Source organism: Mustela lutreola, chromosome 5, assembly GCF_030435805.1.
Source record: "Mustela lutreola isolate mMusLut2 chromosome 5, mMusLut2.pri, whole genome shotgun sequence".
NCBI lineage: Eukaryota > Metazoa > Chordata > Mammalia > Carnivora > Mustelidae > Mustela > Mustela lutreola.
The window spans coordinates 5,872,813-5,892,953 of NC_081294.1; the positions used below are offsets into that span (position 1 = coordinate 5,872,813).

The 20,141-nt window shown below is 48.6% G+C and overlaps 1 protein-coding gene across 3 annotated transcripts in view; it reads left to right on the forward strand.

Moving 5' to 3' along the window:
- Positions 1–20,141, forward strand: part of ADCY2 (adenylate cyclase 2) — a 409,143-nt gene that overhangs the window by 357,140 nt on the left and 31,862 nt on the right. For 2 of the 3 annotated variants that reach the window (XM_059173611.1, XM_059173610.1), the window contains exons 19-20: positions 13,655–13,739; positions 18,399–18,557. In XM_059173611.1, the coding sequence (XP_059029594.1) occupies positions 13,655–13,739; positions 18,399–18,557 (244 nt within the window). The remainder of the gene's footprint in view (positions 1–13,654; positions 13,740–18,398; positions 18,558–20,141) is intronic. The other variant, XR_009353703.1, reaches the window with a different exon arrangement.

Here is a 20,141-nt window from a genome sequence, read left to right on the forward strand (position 1 = left end):
AAGGGTCCTCAAGCCCTTCCTCGGCTTTATAAAAGGTTTCTTGTCATCAAATTACTTCCACAAGCTTACAGTGAATATTTATCCTCTGCTTGGAAAAAAATGCAATCCTTATGATGTTCTCCATCTCACATCTTGATAGCAAAACGTTTTATATCATGCACTAAGTTTATTTCTGGACCCACCACCCTTCGGGGTTTTTCTATGAGCATGTTGCATAAGCCTCCATAAAGTATCTGTATTTCTTTTAACATAAAATAAATGCCTTAAATATTTCCCTAGATGTGTGGCTCCAAACAGATGGCTTGTGTTCCCCACGCACGGCCACTTACTTTTCCACTGGAGGCTCAGGGTCAAGTACAGTGAAAACCTCACTGTGTGCGTGTTCCGTGCCAGTAAGAGCACTTTCAGAAACACCACGGCAGCACATTCTCCTCACATAATTTAATTTCCATCATCCTCCACACTGGGAAGCCCTAATAATCTGTAATCAAGCTGAGAGGAGTGGAGTTGCATAATGGTATTAAGGAAAGTTTATGATTCCGTAGAAGGATGAGAATGAAATCAGGAGTTAATTTCCCAGCGAATTCTCCAGTTCACCAAGCAAACACGCTTTACTGTTTCTCTGCTGTACCCAAAGAACCTGTATCCAGTCCCTCCGTAAATGTCGTGTTACTGATTTTTATGCACAGCGACGATGCTGCTGAATTTCCCTTTATTGAATTTGAAGCCCCTGACTATGCTACACATCCAAAGAAAAAGAGGAAATTCGATCAGCGAGTTTCTGGTGGAGAGAGAATGACTTCTGGGGACCTGAGACAGACACACAATCTCTGTTTAGAACTGAGCAGCAGCAGAGTCATTCCTTGGTTGAAGAAGAAAAGGGGTGTTAACTTTCAGAGTCCTTTCATTTCCTCCAAGATCTTTTGTGAGTCTTCTCCTAGTTTTGTCTTTCTAAGAAACTTACAGCTCGAGAGGGCTGACCCGAGAGGCCTCGGGGACCTGCCTTCACTCCCACAGAAGCCAGCATCCTGCCAGGAGGAGGGGTGCACCTGTCTCCCCAGCCTCCTCCTCTCAGCAAGGTCCTGGCATTTCCACACCCATTTCCTATGTGAGCTGCCACAGGACCCCCAGGATGAAGAAGCATTCCTCCACCGAACGATGACCATTACTGGCAGAGAAACAGAACACCTTGAAATTAACACATCTTCTCAAAGTCCGTTGAATACCCAAATGAGAGACTCTTCAGGGCAGGAGTTTGCACCTCCCTCCTGATTTCTCCAGCCTCAGTGTGTGTCTGATGGAACTCTGGAACTCAATGTCAATGTCAAGATATTTTTCCCACCAAACACCTGCTAAGGCTTTCCCCATCCTTTGCCCCGTGTCGATGCTGACACAACTCTTTCTGCTAGGATCCTTAGAAAAACGAAAGCCCCTTGATTTGGGTCAGTGCCTTGAGATGGGACATCCCTAAATCCCACAGCCAGAGGCCCCCTTCAGGGAGGGGCTCCCAGGAGCGCCAAGCAGCATATCGCTTCCTGACTGAGCTCATCTGTGTCACTGAGGATGAGCTTGGTCCTGTCTCTTTTCGACTTATTTCTGGTCTTTGCATCCTTGCCCTCCGTTTCTACTCCTGGCTTCCTGGTTCTTATCCTGGTCTTCTTTCCGGAGTGTGCGCTTGGCTGCAGCAGTGAGTATCCTTGGTGCCTACCATGGCCTCTGGACTGGCGCCCATGTCGGCCCCAGGCACCACCAGCCGATCCACCTCAAGTTTCTGCTGAGGACCTAGCAGCCTTCTCGCCCTGCAGAGACAGAGAATGTCCCCGCAGTGGATGACCTGGGCTGCGTTGTCTGCCGTCTCCTTTTCTGCGATGCGATACTAGATAGTCTCAAATTGAGGACAGAGCAGTTCTAAACCAGGTACCACTCTGATACCCACAGGGTCTGTAACCACACCTACCATCCAGGAAGTAAGGAGGTGTTCGATAAACATCTGTTGGATACATGACTGAGAGCAGGTGCACTCCCAAATAGTCAGAAGGGCCCCAGGACTGGCTGTAACGAAGTCTCACGTCATCTTCTTCCTTGAAGACAGAAGCTCATTGACGATGTGTCTTTCCAGGGACAGCTGGAAAGCATCCACTTTGTTTGTAGTCTTATAGTTCAAGGGCGAGGTCCGAGAGGGCGTCTCTGCTCATGAGGCAGTGCCAGGCCATCTTCTGAATACACAGTTGGATGGTGGTGTTTTCCTATATGGGAGTTCACCGTGACCTATGCTTCAGGGACCTTTCAGAACCAGCTGCACATGACATTGATCATGGACTGGCCAGCAGGACAGAACAACCCAACATGGCAGTTTGTTTGTTTGTTTAAAAATTTTATTTATTTATTTGACAGAGATCACAAGTAGGCAGAGAGGTAGGCAGAGAGAGATGGAGAAGCAGGCTCCCTGCCGAGCAGAGAGCCCAATGCGGGGCTCGATCCCAGGATCCTGGGATCATGACCTGAGCCGAAGGTAGAGGCTCTAACCCACTGAGCCAACCAGGCGCCCCAGGGCAGTTTTTGCCAACAGGATTAGCAAAGAAAACAGGAGAAGTATGCACTAGAAAAACTCCAGATCAATGAATTCAGAAAAAGACATCAAGGATACTCTAACAGATTGACGAATATGGAAAGCATATTCTAAGGGAGATCAAAAGACTGCTTTGAGAAGGTGTGCCATAAAGCATTCATTAAATGGAGGCCGGTGATGCCCCCATACCTATCACCAACTGTGTTTATGAGATTCCAGTTCAGTCTTCATGGTGAAGGATGCTCCGAGGTTTCTGGTGTTTAGAAGGTCCAGAACAAGCTATTCCTTCCTTCTTTGGCATTTATAACATCCTCCATCTTTCTGTGAGTACAGGATGCTTTACTGAACCATTTAATAGCCATTCTGGTTCCAACCTATGCCACTATCTCCCAAAGCCCTCAGCCAATATGGCCCTGGAGCCCCGGTGCCCTTCCCAGTGACGGTGATGGTCGTGAGCGTTGCTATTGCTGGAAGCTGGTTGTGTTTCAAAGACACTGTCCCTTCCCATGTCAGAGGCTTGCCACAGAGTCCACAAGACGCTGTCGGATCCTTCCTGTGAGTTTTTACCTTACAGAACTAAAAAGTCTCAAGGGATGCGTGTTACGTTTCACATGGACCCAGAATGATGCTAACTCACCTGGGTGTGGGAAACGTGCCTTTGCTTTGGAGGAGGTGTGGGGGTGGGAGGGCTCGAGCAGAGGGGCTGACAAGGGGCCCCGTGGGCTCACCAGCGGTGTCTGAGCACTTTGTGGAAGAAGACAAGTCCTCCGCAGACAGCATATAACTGAGGCGTGTCCGTGAGCCACGACACCCAGGGTCCAGCCTCGTCGGGAGCTCTGGAGGGTTGCTGGTGGAAATGTCTGTGTGATTCTAACTGCCTTAAAGCTCCGGGTCAACAACGGTGATGGAGACGCTCAAATATGCATCACTGCGAGCCGGGAAGGACGCAGCTCCATCGTGCTCCCTCTGTTTCTCCTGCGTCTCATTCAAGACACAGAATTCGAGATTTCGCGACACATTTGGACAGCGTCCTGGCTTGGGATCCGCCAGTGAGATGCTCACTGAGAGTCCGGCGGAAGAACTGCAGAGTGAATCGGGACAAGCGGACAGGGGAACCTCGTGTGTCTGCCACTGGGAGGGGGGTCCTTGGGGTATCCCAAAGCACCCAAAATGCCTCTAGAGTCTCCTCTTTTTAAGTTAAAGGACAGAGCAGGTACCACTCTGATACCCACAGGGTCTGTAACCACACCTGCCATCCAGGAAGTAGGGAGGTGATCCAAATTGACATTCTAACCCATTGTGTATCCTAGTTAATATTGAAAAGTTTTGCAATTACTTTCAGACCCAATACCTCAGCTTCCTTGTCCTTCCCGACTCCTGCTCCCCGGACCGGCTCCAGCAAGTAAGGCACACACGCTTCTGGGGGGCTGACCCCCTCCAGCCGCCGCCTGGGAGGTCGGAGAAGGAGGAGGGTCGTCCAAGCTGCCAAATTAACAAAAAAGCCAGTCATCCCAGGGCTACTCAAGTTCCACCAAGCTTTCTTTTTTTCTATTAAAAAAAAAGCAACCATTAGTGAGCTACTTGGTAATTTCAACTCAGAATTCTGCTGTGAGAATTCTACTCGGGTTTTAGGCTGTGTGGTTTGGTTTAGTTTGGTTTTAGGATGAAGGGAGACAGGAGATTTCACAGCGCCTGTGCCCATGGATTGTGCAGAACACATATGTCTTATCCTCACCTCCTCCATCTCCAAGGCCAAAGCCATGCCCAGCCCTGCTCCTTACTGCACCCCAGACCAGTTGTTTCCCACTTGAAATCACCTCTGCAGAACGAAACCACGACCATACTCACAGGTATGTAACTACAGCCTTAGCAGAGGCCAGCACTACCGCCCAGCCCCAGCCTTGTCTTCTCTCCGGACCCGCAGCTGCCTGCAGAGCTCATTGCTCAGAGTGAGCTTGTCCGTCCTTGTGCTCATCTGTTCCAGCCCAGCATGTCTTGCTTCGCCGTTATGAAGGATGCTCTGTGAAAGCACGAGGCTCTGGGCCGTCCGTCCTTGGGTGACATCGGACCATCCTCTCTGGAAGACTGCGTAGGATTCTGGTGGATCTCTGTCCAGCCAGGAAAGGAAAGAGTGTCTAGGAAGGAAGCCCCTCAGGTTTCAAACCAACATGATTATTTGTCTACTCATTCATTTGCTTTTATGACACACTTCTGTTGAACACCCTTTGTATGCCTTGCCTGAGGGCTGGAGCCAGAGTACAGCATGGCATGAAGAAAGTGTAGTCTTTGTTGTCAAGAAGATCACAGGGGTGCTTGGTGGCTCCATCAGTTAAGCATCTGACTCTTGATTTCAGCTCAGGTCACAATCTCAGGGTCGAGAGATGGAACCCCTGCATCAGGCTCCGTGCTGGTGTGGAGTCTGCTGATTCTCCCTCTGCCCTTCCCCCACTCATGCACTCTCTCTCTCTCAAGTAAGTAAATCTTTAAAAACAAAAAGAAGAAGAGGAGGAGGAGGAAGATCACAGAAAGTCTCCATAAGAAAATCGGGTTTCCACAGGCGGCCCACAGATGTGTCAGCATGTCGTGCATACGCTCATCTTGCACACCTAGGACAGGATGAGCCTGTGGGCCTGGCGTGTGTTAGAGAGCCCAGAGCTGACTGATGCTGGGAAAAGCTTCGAGATCTCTGGGGATTCGGAAGCACAGGAAGGAAGTGACTTCACCATCATGAGAGAATGTGATGTTTCTCTTGTCTTTGCTGCAACCTCCCCACTGCCAGCGCCAACCTTAGTCACAGTTGTTTGGCATCTGTCCGGGGACAGAAGTGCTGCTGCAGGAGCTGGGGGATCCAGCAGCTTATGCCGCAGGGCCTGAGAGGCATCTCCTGCACTCAAGGGTCAGATAATGGGCCTACGGGCTCTCGGCTGTGGGCCCTACAGCAGCTGTGAACCAGTGCTATCCCCTCTCGGCTGTGGTCCAGGAGCCCCTAGAAAACACTTGGGCAGTGACCCACAGACAGAGCCTTGGAAAGCTGTGGTGCAAGTCCAGGTTTCCAGAGCAGGGGTTCCAGCACATTGTTTGATCACACTAAAGTGGGTAAGAGGAACGGCTTGACTCTCCCACACCCCCATTTCCCCAGGAGGGCACAGCTGAGGCCCAAGGGAGATCTCCCATGCAAACAAGCAGCCATGAAGGACGCTGCCAGAGGGACTCCCCTTTGGCTTCATCCACAGTGCTGAGTCCTGAGCTGCGTGACGGGGGCAAGGAGCAGCTAGCCAGGAGCAGGTAGGGACTCAGGGACCCGGATCTTAACTGCATCATGGCCTCCTTTGAGAAGCCCGCCCAGGAGACTCTAGGAACACCTCGCCCACAGATCCCCGCACCTCCCGCACCCCGACCCCGTGGCCGGCTCCCTGCCCACGCTCCCACGCTTTGGCAGATGGCTGGTGAGCACACACAGAAAGCCGGCTCAAATCTTGGGCCAGGGAGAGACAGACCACAGACTTTAGCAAGTTTTGTTTGGGAAAACAAAAGGAGGCTGTCAGTACTCTGCCTGGTGCCCTGCCCGATGGAGAGGAGGTGTGAAAATGTAAGAACTCTGCCACAAGATTTCGTTTACAGTAGCAACAAAAACCATATGATACCTAAGAATAAACCTAACCAAAGAGGTAAAGGATCTATACTCTGGAAACTACAGAACACTCATGAAAGAAATTGAAAAAGACACAAAAAGATGGAAGACCATTCCATGCTCATGGATCAGAAGGATAAACATTGTTAAAATGTCTATCCTGCCCAGAGCAATTTACACTTTCAGTGCCATTCCTATTAAAATACCAGTGGCATTTTTCAAAGAGCTAGAACAAGAGCTAGAACCAGAAAGACCCTGAATTGCCAAGGGAATGATAAAAAAGAAAAACAGAGCTGGAGGCATCACAGTGTCTGACCTCAAGCTATATTACAAAGCTGTGATCACCAAGACAGCACGGTATTGTTACTAAAACAGACACATAGACCAGTGGAACAGAATAGAGATCCCAGATATGGACCCTCAACTCTATGGTCAACTAATCTTTGACAAATCAGGAAAAAATACCCAATGAAAAAAAGACAAGCCTCTTCAATAAGTGGTGCTGGGAAAATTGGATACCTACCTACAAAAAAATGAAACTTGACCATTCCCTTACACCATACACAAAGGCAAACTCCAAATGGATGAAAGACGTCCATGTGAGGCAGGAATCTATCAAAATCCTAGAGGAGAACATAGGCAGTAACCTCTTCGACTTCTTTCAAGACATGTCCCCAAAGGCAAAAGAAACAAAAGCAAAAATGAACTTTTGGGACTTCATCAAGATCAAAAGCTTCTGCACATCAAAGGAAACAGTCAACAAAACAAAGCGGCAACCCACGGAATGGGAGAAGATATTCACAAATGGCAGTACAAAGGGCTGATTCCAGGATCTACAAAGAACTCCTCAAACTCAACACACACGAAACAGATAATCATGTCAAAAAATGGGCGGAAGACATGAACAGACACTTCTCTAATGAAGACATACAAATGGCTATCAGATACATGAGAAATTGTTCGACATCGCTTGGCATCAGGGAAATACAAATCAAAACCTCAATGAGAAACCACCTCACACCAGTCAGAATGGCTAAAATTAACAAGTCAGGAAAGGACAGATGTTGGAGAGGATGCGGAGAAAAGGGAACCCTCCTACACTGTTGGTGGGAATGCAAGCTGGTACAACCACTCTGGAAAACAGTATGGAGGTTCCTCAAGAACTTAAAAATAGAACTACCCTGTGACCCTGCAATTGCACTACTAGATATTTACCCCAAAGGTACAGATACATGGAATGTTACTCAGCTATCAGAAAGGCCATTTGCATTGGCATGGACAGGACTGGAGGGATTATGCTGAGTGAAGTAAATCAAGCAGAGAAAGACAATTATCGTATGGTTCCACTCATATGTGGAACATAAGGAATAACACGGAGGACCACAGGGGAAGGGAGGGAAATCTGAAGGGGAGAAATCAGAGAGGGAGACGAGCCATGAGAGACTATAGACCCTGGGAAACAAATTAAGAGTTTCAAAGGGGAGGGGTAACAGGGTGACGGGTATTAAGGAGGGTACGTGTTGTGATGAGCGTGGGGTGTTATGCGTAACTAATGAGTCATTGAACACTACATGAAACATTCAACATCAAAAACTACCGATGTACTGTACAGTGCATAACGGAACATAATTAAAAAGAAAGAAAAGAAAAGAAGTCCACCACAAGAGGGAGCAAGAGGCATAGAGCAGGGGGTACGGCCGACCCAGGAAGCTTGCGGGCACTTCCTTCCCAGACTCAATTAACTCGAAGGTGTAACTGCTCTGTCAAGTTGAAGAAAGCAATGAAAAACTTCAAGGAACACAAAACCTAAAAAAGACGGGAACAGAGGAGCTGAAGAACAGCCAGGGAACTATTAATAACAGGGCATTCGTAAGTCCTCGCCAATCAGTGTTACTCTCAATGGAAGTAGAATTCTCTACCCAAAAGGCAAGATGGGCTGGATGGATAAAAACAAACAAGAAAACAGCAGGTATTGGCGAGGATGTGGAGAAAGGGGAGCCTCTTACACTGTTGGTGGGAATGCAAGCTGGTGCAGCCACTCTGGAACATGTATGGAAGGTGTCTCAAAAAGAATCCCCAATGGATGAAAGACCTAAATGTGAGACAGGAAACCATCAGTATCCTAGAGGAGAACACAGGTAGCAACCTCTCTAACCTTGGCTGCAGCAACTTCTTACCGGACACATCTCCGGAGAGAAGGGAAACAAAAGCAAATATGAACCATCAGGACCCCATCAAGATGAAAAGCTTCTGCACAGCAAAACAAAACAACCAGCAAAACTAAAAGGCCGTCTACAGATTGGGAGAAGATATTTACAAATGATATACCTGAAAAAGGGTAGTATCCAAAATCTATAAAGAATTTATCTAACTCAACACCCAAAAACCAAATAATCCCATTAAGAAATGGGCAAAAGGCATGAGTAGACATTTCTCCAAAGAAACATGCAGATGGTCAACAGACCCATGAAAAGACGCTCAACATCACTCATCATCAGGGAAATAGAAATTAAAAACAGTGATGAAATACCACTTCACACCCATCAGAATGGGTAAAATTAACAATTGAGGAAACAACAGATATTGACGAGGATGCAGAGTAAGGGGAAACCTCTTGCCTTTTTGATGGGAACACAAGCCAGTGCAGCCACTCTGGAGAACAGCATGAAGGTTCCTCAAAAAGTTAAAAATAGAGCTACCCTAGGACCCAGCAATTGTACTACAAAAATAGAGATTCAAAGGGGTACGTGCCCCCTGATATTTATGGTAGCACTACCAACAATAGCCAAATTATGGAAAGATCCCAAAGGTCTATCAACTGTTGAATGGATAAAGAAGTTGTGTGTGTGTGTGTGTGTGTGTGTGTGTATACACACACACACATATATATATTTGTATTTATATTTATACACACACATATATATGTGTATGTGTGTGTGTATATATATATATATATATATATATATATGCACAATGAAATATTACTCAGCCATAAAAAGGAAATTGCCACTTACAACAACATGAGTGGAGCTAGAGTGTATAATGCTAAGTGAAATAAGTCAGTTCAGAGAAAGACAAATACCATATGATTTCACTCCTATGTGGAACTTAAGAAACAAAACAGGTGAGTATAGAGAAAGGGAAGGAAAAATAAAATAAGATAAAATCAGAGTGGTACGCAAACCATGAGAGACTCTTAACTGAGGGTTTCTGGAGGGAGGTGGGCAGGAGTGGGCTTCATGTGTGATGGGGATTAAGGGCACTTGCTGTGATGAGCACTGGGCGTGGTATGGAAGTGAGGAATCACCAAATTCTACTCCTGAAACCAGTATGACGCTGTATGTTAACTAACTGGAATTTAAACAAAAACTTGAAACAAACAAACAAACAAAAGAGTTACCATATAATACTGAGTTTCTTTAAGAACTTCTTAAAAATAAGAGAGGCCTATTTCATCTAGGAAAACATAGATTTTAAATAGTAAGATCATGTTTGTGTTTCCATGCCTGGACTGCTTTCTCTCCTGAGAATAAAAAATGTCATCTGTTACCACGACTGAATCATTTGCCTTTAGGTTAGAGACTGATCCACTGGGCAATTCCTCCATATTACTCATCTAATTTTTTAGGTTTCTTTGATCTTTTATACTCTCAAAACTTGAGGGCCAGAATGATTGCTCCCTTAGCAGCCTCGGGATGAGGACCCACTGTAAACTCGTGTGTGGCTGCAGGCTTGTTTGGGCTTCTGAGTCTCCAGAGCCCAATTTTGAGGTATGAAAGAAAGCATATTCAGTCACATTTTGGCTAGAACTGTCACTGAGTTAGAGACTTTCCCAGTTAGTGCTGTGTCCCCTACTTCATCACTCAGAGATGGCACAACCAGACAAGCAGAAAGTCCAGGATGGATGTCAACCTTAAAACCTAAGAGAGAGAAGGAGGCCTCACACCCTACTAGCTGCCATTTTTATCTGAATGACCAACACGATTATTATAGATTGAATTGTCTCTCCCAAAAGAAGACACGGTGAAGTCCTAACCCCCTACCTCACAGTGTGGCCTTACTTGGATTTGTTTGAGAGGAAGTCCTACTAGTGTAGTGGGGGCCCTAACCCAACAGGGCCAATGTTCTCATAAAAAGATGGCCGTGTTGAGAGAATGCCCTTTGATGATGGAGGCAGAGACTGAGATGATGTTGTGGCAAGCCAAAGACACCATGGATTGGGGCCAACCACCAGAAGCCATAACGAAGCAAGGAAGGATGTCCCTCCAAGTTTCAGAGGGAGCGCTGTCCTGCCAGCGCCTTGATGTCAGACATCTGGCTTCCAGAACTGTGAAATAATAAACTTCCGTTGTTTTGAGCCACCCAGCTTGTAGTACCTTGTTTCAAAAGTTCTAGAAACCAACTGTGATCATCAACACAATTGCCTCGTCTAAATCCTGGGATTTTTTTCCCACGGAATCTGGATGCTCTGTCTACACAGCACACTCCCCTTCCTCCCTGCGTCTTCCACGAGTGCACAAGGAGCAGGTAACCCAGGAATGCATCTGTGGATGGACAGATTTCTCTTTCAGACTGCAGGAGCCGTCTGGCACTCGCCCATGCACGGCCCGCACAGGAGAGAAGGGCTCCTACAGGAACCAGCCATCCTTTTTGGCTGGATGAATAAGAGAAGGTTTTGAAAAACCTAAATGCCATCCATGAACGGGCAGCACGGCCCTTCTTCGTTGAGACAGCAGGTCGGGAGGGGAAAAGGTATTTGTGTGCTGGCGCACAAGTCCGTTGTATGGGCTGGACGTGCCTTATTATTTCCAAGGCGCATTTAGGTCCGGTCCGGCAACTACTTGCCTTATCTTACCTTGTCTTTCTTCCTCCAGGTCCCCACCTCTCCCACCGCTCGTCCTCACGAAGCCTGCAGATGTGGGAGATGAGTGGTCTAGAGCATTTCTGCCCCTAAACCAGTGTTCAAATGCATTAATGTGAGGAGTCCCAGAAAAGGCTGGCTTGCCTGTATCTTCTGTGTGATTAACTGAAAACCCAGCCAGGCCCCGAATTGCATAAAGAGGATCCTACATCCTCTCTCCATCAGTGATGGAGACGTGGGCCGGCTCTGCGTGTTTGGGACTTCTGGTCCCTTACCTGGGCATGCAAGACCTGCGTTCGGATTGGCTGTGCTGCTGAAGCTGCTACCAGACCCTGACCTGGGAGCTAACGTTTTACTCTTAGTTCGGGGGTAACGGGCGAGGGTGGAAGGGGTTGTTACAGCTGCTTCCTCAGGCCTCTGGAATTACAAATGTCCAGAAGGTTCATGAAGCAACACGAAAATGTCAAACTCTGCCCGCGCATCTGAGAACGTTGGCTGTGTTGTGCCACTTTCCTTGGGGAGGATGGCGTCAGTACAGTCTATATAGGGGAGAAGAGGGGTTTAAAGTTCGTGGTAGCCAGCATTATTTATAAACATCTGCTCCCCTCAGTCCCTTCAGTTTTGCTAATAGAGCTGTCACAGGCTCAGAAAGGGACAACTTCATTTCTTAGAATCAGTTCTGGGCAAGCAGGAAAGTGGCAGCTCCCAGCTTACTTCATGCTCAGGAACTGGTGACCTCCTTTTAGCTGGGGAGCTCACATGCTTGCTGCCCAGCTGGTTTAGTAGAGAGGAAAGAACCCCGAATGGAGGCTCAGCCTTTCTGGAGAGTTCTCTGAGGCCCTAAGTCCTTCTAGCACCAAGACTTGTCACTCTGCCTCCAAGTTCCCTTTGCCCTTGGATCTTTCACTCTGTTAATGCTAATTCACCAACCTACATTTTCTGCGCCTTTTCTCTACCTCTCCAGCTCCGTCCCCTCCCTTGTCACTCTGCAGCTAGTACTAAAACTCTCAAGTGCCTCCCCTGTATCAGACCAGGGGATGTAGTGACCAGGACAGCTTATAAGATGGGCACTGTGACCCCCTTTGACTGATGCCAGGGGTGAGGGAGGTTTGGAGAGGTTGACCCAGGTCCCAGAGATCGACAAGAGGAGAGGAGCCTCAGTTCCTCCATGGGTTACCCTACACCAAAGCCCACCTGAGCCTGGCCACTGCCACATGGACTCTTACGTCATCAGCCCTTGAACGCTCAGTAGAGAAACAGGAAAACCTCAAAGCAGGTGCAACTCACAAGCAGAAAGTAATTACCTGATATTTCTTCAATTTAATTACACATGATCTATGCTGCTTATGTGACATATGTCCATACATAATCATAATTTCTTTTTCAAGTCTTATTACATAATTTCTTTTTCAAGTCTTATTCACTACTGTATGTGGAAGATCCGTCATTTGTCAGCTGTGCGGGTCTCCCCAAGGATGGCAGGAGATGTCTTCTTCCATGCTGTATTAGTCAGGGTACTCCAGAGAGACAGAACCAATAGGATATAAATATTGTATATAAATATAATACCAATCAAGAGGTTTATCGCAAGGAATTGGCTCACACGATCACGGAGGCTGGCAAATCCAAAATCTGAGTCATGAATGGCCCAGTTGGAGATGGAAGGCCAGAAAGTGCTGCAGAGCCAGGAGCAGCCAGGGTTGGAGTTCCGAGGCAGTCAGGCAGGAGGGAATGCTCTCTCACTGGGGCGAGGTCAGCCTTCTCTTCCACAAAAGCCTTCAGCTAATGGGGTGAGGCTGACCTGCATTACAGAGGGCAATCTGTTGACTCAGGTTACTGATTCAAGTGTGAATCTCAACCAGAAAACACTCCCACAGAGACACCCGGAATGACACGGAGGGAATGTCTGGGCATCTCGTGCCCACCGTGCCCACCCCCCACGCCACGTAGGGGGGTGACCATGGCCTGCAGGGTTGTGGTGAGGACTCGGGCAAGGATGAATGACCGAGGTCTACCTGGACCCCAGGGGAAACAGGACAGCGGACTGAGAGTTCCTCTCTTTGTGTCACAAAATCACACGGAAGACAGTCTGAGAACTTCCTGCCAAAAAAGTTATGAGAAACTACATAATCATAGGGGACAGCAGCTGGTAGGAATTAAGTTCCCTACTCCATTTTTTTTTTTTTACCTGACATGATTGTTAATTTCTAGCACACTGTCTCTTTCTGAGAGTGATCACTTTAATGGTTGAAGAAATTTTATGTCAAATTACCCATACTGATCTAGGAGGATAAAGAAAATGCTATTCACATGCCTCTGTTCTTTTCTTTTATGTTTGTTAGAGCTTGGAGTGAAAGTAAGGAGTCTGTTAACTTGAAAGAATCTTCTGTTAGTAAGCTCTCAAAATAGGGATGATTTTGTTTGGTTTGGGTGCCATCTGGGCCTGGGGTGTATCTAAAAGGCGTGTGTTCGGCTGGCGTAGAAAGACGTGCACTGGAGGTTCTCAAGTTGTTGATATACAAATTCTAAGTCCTGTATGTATGTTGTTTTGTATTGCTTTTGTCTGTCTGTCTCTCTGTTTGTTCTCTAATAGACCAGGCATTTGGAAAGACCTGAAGACCATGGGCTCAGTGTCTCTCTTTATATTCTTCGTCACACTGCTCGTTCTGGGTAGACAGGTAAGACATCGCTTGTTCACGTAACTTCCTCTCACGTGCTGTGTTAGTAATACTTGGTTCGTACGTGGACTCGACTTCGGTTCTAAAAACAGAGTCCGCCCGTGATAATCATGGTAATACTTCGCTGATGTGCTTTGTAGCGACTTTCAAGCAAACACATCAGAATAATTGTATCACTTAGGAGAAATGTGGGTGGACGTGCATAGGGAAAGGGAAAAGGTCTCTCATTTCTCCCACAAGAGGCAAACTTTGCCAACGATAGAGATGTGAGCCCATTTCCCTATGGGTGGTGGGGAAAGAACGTGGTGGGTTTTGTAAGCTGACAAGAATGTTCTCTCAGTAGCTGACGCTCTTTGGAAAAATACCCCCTGCACTGGGGTTTTGTTTGCATTTCAGAAAGGGTGGCTTTTTTCTTAGGAAGGGGTATGAGTATCTTTGCCATCACTTGCAGCCCCTCCTCAATTATAGTCCTCTGTTCAAAAATCGTCTTTTGTGCTGTGACGGGAACTGTCCCTCCTAGGGCTCCCCCCCTGCTTCTGGTCTCCAAGGAGCGCCGAGGTGCAGGGTTTTCAAGGACAGCGTTCTTCCTCTCGCTGCACACGAGCACGATAGCCCAGAGAACAAAGACTCGTGGCACGCCATGCACTCTGCCTTCACCAGAGTTTGCTTGGAATTCTTGGATGGATGGTGTGACGCAGAAAAGCGATTTATATAGAAATAACCAACTAAGTGCAAAGCCACTTAAATTAGATAGATGTCCCCAAACAGCTGAAAGTAGGAAGTTCATGACGGCACAGTGAGAGCAGAGGCCAGATCCGTGGCTGCCAGTCCAGCGGCCTGGAAACACGGTCGCCTCCCCTCATGCCTTCCTGGGAGCACCAGTCTCCCTGGAGCTGCTGTGGTCCTGCTGCAGAGTTCTAGAACACCCTGTCTCCTCCCCAGCCCACGCCGCCTCCATCCCCGCCGTGTGCTTGTAGTCTTGAGCCTCTGCACGTTTCAGGTGACCCACTAAACCATGCCTGCGCTTTTTTCCTGGTTCATCGATTCTCCCGAGACCTGGCTTTCTCCGCTTTTGACCTGCTTACTGCTCTCACTCTTGGAGAAAAGGCATGCCCACTCTCAGGAAACCCTGTTAGAAGTGAAAGATGGGAAAGAAACGGGCTTCCATGCAGAATATCACCTGTGTGGTCACTCCTCCGGAAACAGGGCAGCCCCTCTGCGGGGGTCTCCTGTTTCTCCATTTCATCCCAGGGACGTTTGGTCCTTCATTTTCTCCTCCCTTGATCACTCAAGGTTGCTTCACAACAGTACCTTTTAAGGACCTAGAAATCAAACCGAATTCTCCCCACTCTTATTGGCCACTGCGATGACAAGCGCACAGTACCACTATGTACGTGGCCGTGTGGCTGCCTCCAGTGGCTGCCCAAGATCCATTACTCTCTGGCGTGAGATAACCCAAAGGGTTCCAGATCATGGTGGGCCATAATTTAACACAATAACTCTGACCCCAGTCTTATAAGGAGTCTTTTCTTGTTACGTCACTAATGTTGACAACAGATCATACAGACACCCAGGGGTCTGAGAAGTCCCTGCTCCTTCCAGGGGCGATGGTGTTAACGATCATTCCCTGACAGCCGGCGTCGGGATGTGCCAGGGTGAGCCAAGATGAAGGTCCCAAGTCTTCTGGGCTCACAGGAACGTCCACATTTTTGCGATCTAGTGCTCTGCATGCCCTTCTGAAATCACAAGTAGGTCACAAATGTCTGATATTTAAAATAAGGCTTTTAAGTTTCATAAATAGGCAGGGACTCGGGACTTCCCGGGTGTGTGTGTGTGTGTGTGTGTGTGTGTGTGTGTGTGTGTGTGTGTTTTAAGAACAACAGTGTGGACATTTTGCAACTTATTTTTGTTGTCCTTTGTCCTCATGACCTCTCTGCCCCATGACCATCTTTTGTGAAATGATGGTGATGTTTTTGCTTTCTGAGCAAATGAGCATATGCTAAATATTGCTCTGGGTATCTGAGACACCTAAATAAGACCATAACACACCTCCTGGAAAAGAGCTGGGGTTGAAATACAGTCTGTGGTAAAAAAATGTCTGCCTGAATTCAGGGGCCTCTTTTGAGAAACAGAGATTCTCTGTATTTCTCCTGAGTTTAAATGAGCACACACGACATTGAGGGTCTGCATTCTACAAGTCCTACAAGAAACAGATCTGGGCAGGTGGCAGTCTGGTGGCCTCAGTTAGGCTGAGGTCCCTGTGTGCAAGGCTTCAGAGCCCAGGAAGGCGTGGACTCACACGCTGCCTGCCGCCTCCTACCCTGCCCGGGACCCCCTCTTCTGTCCGTGTAGAAAGATGTAAACCCTTCTAATTCCTTGGCTTGTTTTCAGAACTAGACAAAGCAAGAACTGCCCTTGAGGCTGCGTCCAGTGTGAAAGACAGCAGTGAGCTTCCCAGAAACAGCCTGGTGCTCCTTCCAGGCTCTTCCTGTTCCTGCTCACCTTGCCAGCACACATGAAGAGCAAAGTCCACGTCTCTGCGGGGTATCTGGGCCCTGGGAACGGTCAAGTAGACCCAGACTCGGGGAGGTGGGCAAGGATGTGGGGACAGAGCATCACAAGGCGGCACTGCTGTTTTCGTTGAAGGGACATGCAGTGTCTTGGGGGTAGTGGCTTCCCATGCCCCCCCCCCCCGCACTGCAGCCTCCATCTGACCTGCCCCGGGTGTCTGTGTCCGAGCCTCCTCTCCTTTCTCGTGTAAGGACACAGTCATTGCATCTCAAGCCCACCCGCCGACCCGCGGGATCTCCTTAAATTACACCTTCAGAGTCTGTTTCCAGAGAAGGTCTCAGTCCCAGAGTCTGGAGACGAGGACTTGGAACTGTCTTTCTGGGGGACACCATTGAATCCATTCAGTTGGTTTGGGATGGAAACATCTGTCTTCCATTGGGGGTTCTCTGTGAGTTTCTCATGGGCTTGTCCTTCAAGGAGCAGGTCCTCTAGCAGAAGCCCTGGGGAGGTGGGAGGTGAGCACCTGCCAGAATGTTGCTTTCAGTCCAGGGAAGCTGGTCCCAAAGCATCGCTGTCCCTTTCATAAGAGACTTGCCAGGTGCTGCCTGTGATGCGGTCTCGGTCACTGGGGAGGCCTGACCACCCCTTAGTAAGGCTCCTGGAAACCCCACATGGTCCCCTGCACTGGACCTGCTGCCTGCCCTGCCCGCTCCTGGGTTCCTCCCCAGGTCGCTTTGTCGGATCCCGAGTGTGCATCTGGGTCTCCTCGATGCCACCGTCAGGGATTGCCAAGTCATCTCAGCTTAGAACCAGCCACACCACGGAGTCATCCCCCAAAACCCAAACAAATACTCTATTCTCCAAGCAACAGGCTTTTTCCAGGAAGTGCAGGGCAGGATTTCTGTAAGTGCAGAATGTGGAAGATTTGGCATTAATGTAAAAGTTTAATATAAACAAACATTAAAAATATCTCATTTGCAGTCTTAAAAAAAAAAAAAAAAAAAACCTCTACGAAGTAAAAATAAATTCCCCACCAGAGGAGGAGGAATAATTTCTGAGCACATCGTAACGTGGTCTGAATCAAACCTAAATGGTGAATGATCATTGTTCTTTCAGGTTTCCAAATGTGAGTTGTTTTAGCTGCCATCTGTGCATGAGAGGCTGTGTGTGTGTGGTTTGTGCTGCTCTGATACAGTTAATCAGACCAATAAAACAGACCCCAGCATTGATTTCTTCTTTGCTTTTTTTTTTTTTTTTTTTGTCAGGAAGTGACTCTTTGGCTGGAATTCACCCCATTAGGTCCTGGTCTCACAGGAGGATTCTTTTAGGGCTGTTTCACCATATAAAATCATTTCTATCATAGCGATGTAACACAATGCCAAAATCAAAGAAACCCTTTCCTAGGAAGCAGACTTCTCTATCTCTACGTTAATAATAACAGTTAAACACACACACACACACACACACACACACACACACACACACACACATTAAATTTCACTACATGATAAAGCATGAACACGTACATTTTTACTAGCAGGCATCATCTTAATTAAATGATCCCCAAACGAACTTCTGGGTAAACACAATGTCATTCCCTCAGCACAATGCCATTCTAAATGAAGAAAGACGAAATTTTCAGTGAATACTTAGTCTCAGAATTTTGTGGTGCGGAGAACTGATTTGCAAGGAGTCAAGGCAAACTGCCACAAATGAGCACCCTTGTTTTTTAACTGCAAATTATGCCACAGGGCGCTTTCTCCGCTAATGCATTTCCCTTGTTTATACCCCATTATGCCTCTTCTCCAAAGATAAAGCAAGCCATCTTTTCATTATCGTAACTTTGCAAGAAGCCTCCAGTCACTGCCATCACTGCTCACCCCACCCCCCACCCCGTCCCATCCTGTCCCCAAGGCTGGTTCTTTCCCAAACTTGCTTTTGTGCCAGTGCAGGTGAAGGGTTGGCGGGGACAGACTCGGGGGCAGCCGTGGGCTTCGTAGGGAGGGAGACCGTTCCGTTCGGGGGGGGGGGGGGGGAGGTTCTTTTTTCAGTTTTGTTTCATTCTTTTTGTTTTCTCTTGAAAACCTCCACTCTCTGGCAGGACAAGATGCCCTATCGTTTCTTTACCTCTGTGTCCTCTTGTAACAGAGTGAATATTACTGTAGGTTAGACTTCTTGTGGAAGAACAAGTTCAAAAAAGAGCGGGAGGAGATAGAAACCATGGAGAACCTGAACCGCGTGCTGCTGGAGAACGTGCTGCCCGCGCACGTGGCGGAGCATTTCCTGGCCCGGAGCCTGAAGAACGAGGTGGGCGCCCCGGGGCGGTGCGCTGGGCCAGGGCCAGCCGCTGCTGGCCGGACCTGGAGGCCGGCGGCCCTTGGGACACCTGCGTGCTGCACATGTCCGCTAGTGGCCTCAACGGGTCCGTTGTGAGGCGAGGTTGACGGGTTTATAGGGATGGCAGCAGGGACCCGGGAGTTAGACTCACCTCCGAACGTGGACTCTTTATTCCTGGTTTTTCTCAGGGTGCGGCGGGAGGCTCTGGGGTTCCCAGCAAGTCACAAAGGTGGCCTCTCCGTGGTGTGAGGGCCGCCTCCCTAACCGGCACAATTCCAGCAGGCATCCCACAGCTCGTAGCTTCCCCGAGGGCCTCTTGAGAGCCTTAGAATTTCAAAGACAGGACACAGAATTGAGGCCCTCTCCGCACAAGGGCAGGTCCAAGACTTGGGTCTGCTCCCTCGAATGGGTAGAAGTGCCGATCTCTGGGAGTGTCTGAGGGAAGGGTTCCTTAAATTGGAAAGAATTTGGAAATTGGAAAGAATTGGAAAGGCCAGGATGTCATGGTCACGTCAAAATGGCTGATGAAATCAGATGTCATGACATCTCTTTCACGTTCCTGACTTACAAGAGTCAGCGGGCGGATGGGGGCAAACTCATATTTGAGCACCACTGTATGCGAAGGCCTGCGTTTGGCGCTGTGGGGGGTTCAGAGGTGAGGTGCGGTCCGTGTTTGGGGGAGGTTCTCGGTTGGGATCAGGAGCAGGCGAGGGGTCTGGGAGCCCACAGATGCGGGAACTTGCCCATGGAGAAGCCACATCTCCAGGATGCTGGGGTGCAAAGCAGTGTCAAGTGAGAAGGCTCGAAGCAGTAGTTCCCCGGAGCGTGTGTGAAGTTGACGTTGGGTAGAAAGCATCGGGCGGTGAGTAGGAGCTGAAGGTCATCACTGTCGTTCTCCTGGAAGCCTGCCAGCCGTGGCGAGCCCGTCAGGGTCCCACCGCAGGTTTCTGTGGCTGCGGACCACTCACTCGTCCATTTCTCCCGCTGCTCTCGCAGGTGGTCGCTCGGCCGGCACCTGTCGGCCGGCTGCTGGCAGATAACGACATCCCTGCTTCTGTTAGAAGGAGCCACCTGCTTTCAGTAGCAACAAAGAGCATGTTTGTCTGTCTGCCTAGCTCTCAGTTCAGCTCATAAATCCAATGTGTGCTGAATGTCGCCCCTGCCCTGTGGCCAGGCTGGTGCTGGGCCCAGACACAGATGGATGAGACAGAGGCCGCCCCATCACCTGGAGGCGACAGCGTCCTCCTGTGTGCAAGCAGACTGGCATGAATGTGTGAGTCCGGAAAGGCCACCACTATGAGGCAGCAGCTTCTGAAACTGAAAAGAAAGTTCTAGAAACTGGCTGGGGGGATGGAGGTGGGGAGGGAGGGAGGGAGAATATTCTGGCTCAGGAGGCTACCTCTCCACGTGGGCATTTCGGGAACTCTTCAGGGACGAAGTGGGAATCATGTCACGACATCAGCCCTATGCCGTGTTTCCGTATTTGTCAGATAAGGAAAGTGGATTCCTTGGGGGGCTTCATGCATGGCCCCTTCACTCCTGTGTGTACTTGGA